Raw genomic sequence first — 7,087 nt, 5'->3', positions numbered from 1 at the left:
CCAAGCTACTAACGCTGTCCACCAGCTTAGTGAAGGGACTGGTGGAGTTCCAACTGCACCACTTCTTGTGTAACTGGGGCAGTGGAGGGAGGAAGTCCTGGAAGGTGCGGACGCTCCAGGCCCGCGGCCGGGGTCGGGCACAGCTGGCACTGCCATCCTGGGCAGCACGGGTCTCTGTGGGTGAGGCAGCCGGGTCTGGAGAGGGCCAGTCACTTACAGGGCCAGGGCCGGTGTCACTGTGCCTCAAAAACCTCTCCCGCTGCTGATAGGAGGGAGACACAAAAAAACTAGTCAAATATAATTCAATCAAACCCACCATGCAGTGTCTGTGTTCATGGGGAGTAGTAAACAAACAGAGTTCTTCAATGGAAAAGTATCTGAAAGAGGTTAAACGCTTAAACCCAGTGAACCCGCTGTAGTAATGTTTACACAGTGCATTTTTTTACAAACTGCTGCCATGGCAGAAAACGTATTTTTCTGAAAACTGGAAGCACCTACATGTGATTATTTTATCATTTTATTTGACCATTGGAAAATGAGCCACTGTGTGAATACAATGCATATTTGATTGACTTGAGCACTCAGTCAATGGAATTTTCACCACCAGTGGCATCGGAGCGTATATGAGACATTGGCTAGGAAGAGAGAGACTCACAAGATAGCTGGATAAAAATAGCTGCATAGTATCAGAGGTTGCATTATATTCAAGCACTGACCTGCACCTCAAATCACAGTTGACCTAAAAAGGGCAACAAGCAAACCATTGAATCAGGCATGTAATCCAAAACAACAACAAAGTGCTGCCTGGTAGTGGGTGCAGTCAGTAATTCCTACCTCTATGATTCCAAGAACAATACTCACAAAGATTCTCAGAGAAGGAGTGCTGATATAGGATCAGTGTTGCCTTTAAGATCATAATTAATCAAATTATATGGACGGGGGGGGACCTGATCCAAGAACTGCTCTCCTACTCTGAAGGCCAGTTTTCCAAACACAGATTTTTTTTATACCTTCACTTAACTAGGCAAGTCAGTTAAGAACAAATGTATTTACAATGACGACCTACCGGGGAACAATGGGTTAACTGTCTTGTTCAGGGGCAGAAGGACAGATTTTTACCTTGTCAGCTCAGGGATTCAATCCAGCAACCTTTTGGTTACTGGCCCAACACTCTAACCACTAGGTTACCTGCCGTCCTGGACTCAAAAGTAAGCTCAATGGAGAATCTCCATGTCCAGGGCTAGGCTTAATCTGTGTTCGCAAAACCGCCTCGGGGGGTCTTTACGGTAGGTGTCTCATTGATATAAATGGCAGGTCAGAGGTGAAGGGCCCATCAGTCACGTATCCCCCCTCAGTCAGCTAGTAAATTAGGGGAGGGTAAGGTTGGGGGGTAGAGGTTTAAGGGGTTGCTCCTTTCAGAAAGAGAAATAAACCTTACTAAGAATCACTAACAGCTCGCTTAGTCTAGACGAGACCCCCCCTCATTTTGCACACACACAAGCTAAGATTGTTGCCTGACAAACTAAGTGATATTAGAACAATAACTTATGACTCTGAAGTAATGACTTGAAAAGGATGTTTTTATATCTTCCCATTAAAAGTCTGAACATTTACAAACACAGACCATGCACCACACACAGACACACTTGAAGCTGGGAAACTGGCTCCCCAGATAATATATCCATTAGGCTAGGCTGCAGGAAAGCTCGCCAGATCTCTAATATCTGCCAGGTCTGCCTTATTCCAATAGAGCATAAGTAAAAATGCTGGGTCATACCCTCTCCTAATCTCCTGTCGTTGCGTTTATATACTTTGATACCTCGACTGGGTTATCTGCTACTGCCTGGGTGTCATGTCACCCCTAGAGGAGGTTCTCTGCTACTGCCTTGGTGTCATGTCACCCCTAGAGGAGGTTCTCTGCTACTGCCTGGGTGTCATGTCACCCCTAGAGGAGGTTCTCTGCTACTGCCTGGGTGTCATGTCACCCCTAGAGGAGGTTCTCTGCTACTGCCTGGGTGTCATGTCACCCTTAGAGGAGGTTCTCTGCTACTGCCTCGGTGTCATGTCACACCTAGAGGAGGTTCTCTGCTACTGCCTGGGTGTCATGCCACTCCTAGCAAAGGTTATCTGCTACTGCCTGGGTGTCATGCCACCCCTAGAGGAGGTTCTCTGATACTGCCTGAGTGTCATGCCACCCATAGAGGAGGTTCTCTGCTACTGCCTGCGTGTCACCCCTAGAGGAGGTTCTCTGCTACTGCCTGGGTGTCATGCCACCCCTAGAGGAGGTTCTCTGCTACTGCCTCGGTGTCATGCCACCCCTAGAGGAGGTTCTCTGCTACTGCCTGGGTGTCATGCCACCCCTAGAGGAGGTTCTCTGCTACTGCCTGGGTGTCATGCCACCCCTAGAAGAGGTTCTCTGATACTGCCTGGGTGTCATGCCATTCCTAGAAGAGGTTATCTGCTACTGCCTGGGTATCATGCCACCCTTACGAGGTTCTCTGCTACTGCCTGCGTGTCACCCCTAGAGAAGGTTCTCTGCTACAGCCTACGTGCCACCCCTAGAGGAGGTTCTCTGCTACTGCCTGCGTGTCACCCCTAGAGGAGGTTCTCTGCTACTGCCTGCGTGTCACCCCTAGAGGAGGTTCTCTGCTACTGCCTGCGTGTCACCCCTAGAGGAGGTTCTCTGCTACTGCCTGCGTGTCACCCCTAGAGGAGGTTCTCTGCTACTGCCTGCGTGTCACCCCTAGAGGAGGTTCTCTGCTACTGCCTGGGTGTCATGCCACCCTAGAGGAAGTTCTCTGCTGCTGCCTGGGCGTCACCCCTAGAGGAGGGCACCTCGATTGGTCCTAGCCAGGGTTACCTGCCTCGCCTCGCTCCTTACCGTATGGGCCGAGAACAGCAGTCTGCTGCTCGGACTGGGCACAGATGAAATGATAAACACCTCATCTGTCCCCAAGTCCAGTTCCGTGAGACCATTGGATGAGAGGTCCACTCCAGCATACTCAGACATATCACCACCAACACTGACCGGGGAACCTGGGAAGGAAAGGAAGGAATAGTTGTTTTTGAATAATTTAGCTGTGACAGATACAATTAAAACATTGCTACATTGAAGGCACAACAGTCAGATGCATTGCACCATCACACCTTAGTTTACGCTAACTTCCACTGCTTTTCCCTAAAAGAGCACTTGAAATGGAATGTTACAGCTTGGTCTCCATAGGCTACTGTATATTACTGCACTGTGTACCCAGTACACCATGTACCCACTGTAGCCACAGTACTTGTCCACTCATATTTCTGTTAACTCAGTGAGTTCCAAAGGTGCTTGCACTCAATCCATGAAAAGGAATAACCCAAGGAGGCCGATATGCAAAAAATAATATACTTATTTTAATGAATTCTTGAAAGAATACAGAAGGGTGACATTGCAAGGTGCTAAAAATAGAAAGAAACTCATGGTGACATGGTTGAACTCAGCGTGAGGAGAAACATGGTGTTCCTAATGCTCTCACGCTGTTATACAGGTTAAATGTCATGACCTGTAAATCTCTCTGGACTCAGCTACAATGAGAGAGCCTTTGGATTGTTCTGGGATAAACCCAGTGTTACTCCAAAACTAAAGCCATTTTCCATTGAGACTTCTAATGCTGCACTTCCCACCTCCAATCACACCTCCCAATTTAGAGCCCTTCTATGGCCGTGATCATGAGAAAATATGTCTACTCATTCAGTCTGTGGTAGAATCCTACCAGTTATATTATTTATATTATTGTTTAGAATCCTACCCGCTCTATTACTGTTTACCATCCTACCAGCTCTATTATTGTTTAGAATCCTGCCAGTTATATTATTGTTTAGAATCCTACCATTTCTATTATTTCTATTACTGTTTAGAATCCTACCAGTTCTATTATTTATATTACTGTTTAGAATCCTACCAGTTCTATTATTGTTTAGAATCCTACCAGCTCTATTATTTATATTACTGTTTAGAATCCTACCATTTCTATTATTTCTATTACTGTTTAGAATCCTACCATTTCTATTATTTATATTACTGTTTAGAATCCTACTAGTTCTATTATTTATATTACTGTTTAGAATCCTACCAGTTCTATTATTGTTTAGAATCCTACCAGCTCTATTATTTATACTATTGTTTAGAATCCTACCAGCTCTATTTCTATTATTGTTTAGAATCCTACCAGTTCTATTATTTCTATTACTGTTTAGAATCCTACCAATTCTATTATTTATATTACTGTTTAGAATCCTACCATTTCTATTATTTCTATTACTGTTTAGAATCCTACCAGTTATATTATTTATATTATTGTTTGGAATCCTACCCGCTCTATTACTGTTTAGAATCCTACCAGCTCTATTATTTCTACTATTGTTTAGAATCCTACCAGCTCTATTATTTATATTATTGTTTAGAATCCTACCAGTTCTATTATTTCTATTACTGTTTAGAATCCTACCAGCTCTATTATTTATATTATTGTTTAGAATCCTACCAGCTCTATTATTGTTTAGAATCCTACCAGTTCTATTATTGTTTAGAATCCTACCAGCTCTATTATTTATATTATTGTTTAGAATCCTACCAGCTCTATTATTTTTTAGAATCCTACCAGTTCTATTATTGTTTAGAATCCTACCAGCTCTATTATTTATATTATTGTTTAGAATCCTACCAGTTCTATTATATCTATTACTGTTTAGAATCCTACCAGCTCCATTATTGTTTAGAATCCTACCAGTTCTATTACTGTTTAGAATCCTACCAGCTCTATTACTGTTTAGAATCCTACCAGTTTTAATTATTGTTTAGAATCCTACCAGTTCTATTACTGTTTAGAATCCTACCAGCTCTAGTTCTATTATTGTTTAGAATCCTACCAGTTCTAATATATCTATTACTGTTTAGAATCCAACCAGTTCTATTACTTCTATTACTGTTTAGAATCCTACCAGTTCATTTATTTATATTACTGTTTAGAATCCTACCAGTTATATTACTGTTTAGAATCCTACCAGTTCTCTTATTTCTATTACTGTTTAGAATCCTACCAGTTCTATTATGTATATTACTGTTTAGAATCCTACCAGTTCTATTATTTCTATTACTGTTTAGAATCCTACCAGTTCTATTATTTATATTACTGTTTAGAATCCTACCAGTTCTATTATTTCTATTACTGTTTAGAATCCTACCAGTTCTATTATTTATATTACTGTTTAGAATCCTACCATTTCTATTATTTCTATTACTGTTTAGAATCCTACCAGTTCTATTATTTATATTACTGTTTAGAATCCTAGCAGTTCTATTATTTCTATTACTGTTTAGAATCCTACCATTTCTATTATTTATATTACTGTTTAGAATCCTACCAGTTCTATTATTTATATTACTGTTTAGAATCCTACCATTTCTATTATTTCTATTACTGTTTAGAATCCTACCAGTTCTATTATTTCTATTAATGTTTAGAATCCTACCAGTTCTATTATTTCTATTACTGTTTAGAATCCTACCAGCTCTATTATTTATATTATTGTTTAGAATCCTACCAGCTCTATTATTTCTATTACTGTTTAGAATCCTACCAGCTCTATTATTTATATTACTGTTTAGAATCTTACCAGCTCTATTATTGTTTAGAATCCTACCAGTTCTATTATTGTTTAGAATCCTACCAGCTCTATTATTTATATTATTGTTTAGAAACCTACCAGTTCTATTATATATATTACTGTTTAGAATCCTACCAGCTCTATTATTTATATTATTGTTTAGAATCTTACCAGCTATATTATTGTTTAGAATCCTACCAGTTCTATTATTGTTTAGAATCCTACCAGCTCTATTATTTATATTATTGTTTAGAATCCTACCAGTTCTATTATATCTATTACTGTTTAGAATCCTACCAGCTCTATTACTGTTTAGAATCCTACCAGTTTTAATTATTGTTTAGAATCCTACCAGTTTTAATTACTGTTTAGAATCCTACCAGTTTTAATTATTGTTTAGAATCCTACCAGTTTTAATTATTGTTTAGAATCCTACCAGTTCTATTACTGTTTAGAATCCTACCAGTTATATTACTGTTTAGAATCCTACCAGCTCTAGTTCTATTATTGTTTAGAATCCTACCAGTTCTAATATATCTATTACTGTTTAGAATCCAACCAGTTCTATTACTTCTATTACTGTTTAGAATCCTACCAGTTCTATTATTTATATTACTGTTTAGAATCCTACCAGTTATATTACTGTTTAGAATCCTACCAGTTCTCTTATTTCTATTACTGTTTAGAATCCTACCTGTTCTATTATTTCTATTACTGTTTAGAATCCTACCAGTTATATTATTTATATTATTGTTTAGAATCCTACCAGCTCTATTACTGTTTAGAATCCTACCAGTTCTATTATTATTTAGAAATCTTACCATCTCTATTACTGTTTAGAATCCTACCAGATCTTTTATTTATATTATTGTTTAGAATCCTACCAGCTCTATTATTTCTATTACTGTTTAGAATCCTACCAGCTCTATTATTTATATTATTGTTTAGAATCTTACCAGCTCTATTATTGTTTAGAATCCTACCAGTTCTATTATTGTTTAGAATCCTACCAGCTCTATTATTTATATTATTGTTTAGAATCCTACCAGTTCTATTATATCTATTACTGTTTAGAATCCTACCAGCTCTATTACTGTTTAGAATCCTACCAGTTTTAATTATTGTTTAGAATCCTACCAGTTTTAATTACTGTTTAGAATCCTACCAGTTTTAATTATTGTTTAGAATCCTACCAGTTTTAATTATTGTTTAGAATCCTACCAGTTCTATTACTGTTTAGAATCCTACCAGTTATATTACTGTTTAGAATCCTACCAGCTCTAGTTCTATTATTGTTTAGAATCCTACCAGTTCTAATATATCTATTACTGTTTAGAATCCAACCAGTTCTATTACTTCTATTACTGTTTAGAATCCTACCAGTTCTATTATTTATATTACTGTTTAGAATCCTACCAGTTATATTACTGTTTAGAATCCT

At 38.6% G+C, this 7,087-nt stretch overlaps 1 protein-coding gene across 1 annotated transcript in view; it reads right to left on the bottom strand.

Moving 5' to 3' along the window:
• The window catches only part of LOC139545199 (uncharacterized), a 46,903-nt gene that overhangs the window by 5,398 nt on the left and 34,418 nt on the right, over positions 1-7,087 (bottom strand). Inside the window, exons 5-6 of the mRNA XM_071352707.1 lie at positions 2,882-3,036; positions 14-262 (exon numbers count right to left, since the gene is read on the bottom strand). Coding sequence (XP_071208808.1) covers positions 14-262; positions 2,882-3,036 — 404 coding nt within the window. The remainder of the gene's footprint in view (positions 1-13; positions 263-2,881; positions 3,037-7,087) is intronic.

This window comes from Salvelinus alpinus, chromosome 19 (assembly GCF_045679555.1).
Source record: "Salvelinus alpinus chromosome 19, SLU_Salpinus.1, whole genome shotgun sequence".
Taxonomy (NCBI): Eukaryota; Metazoa; Chordata; class Actinopteri; order Salmoniformes; family Salmonidae; genus Salvelinus; species Salvelinus alpinus.
The sequence above is the reverse complement of the archived record's forward strand: the minus strand, read 5'-3'. Positions and strand labels throughout refer to the sequence as shown.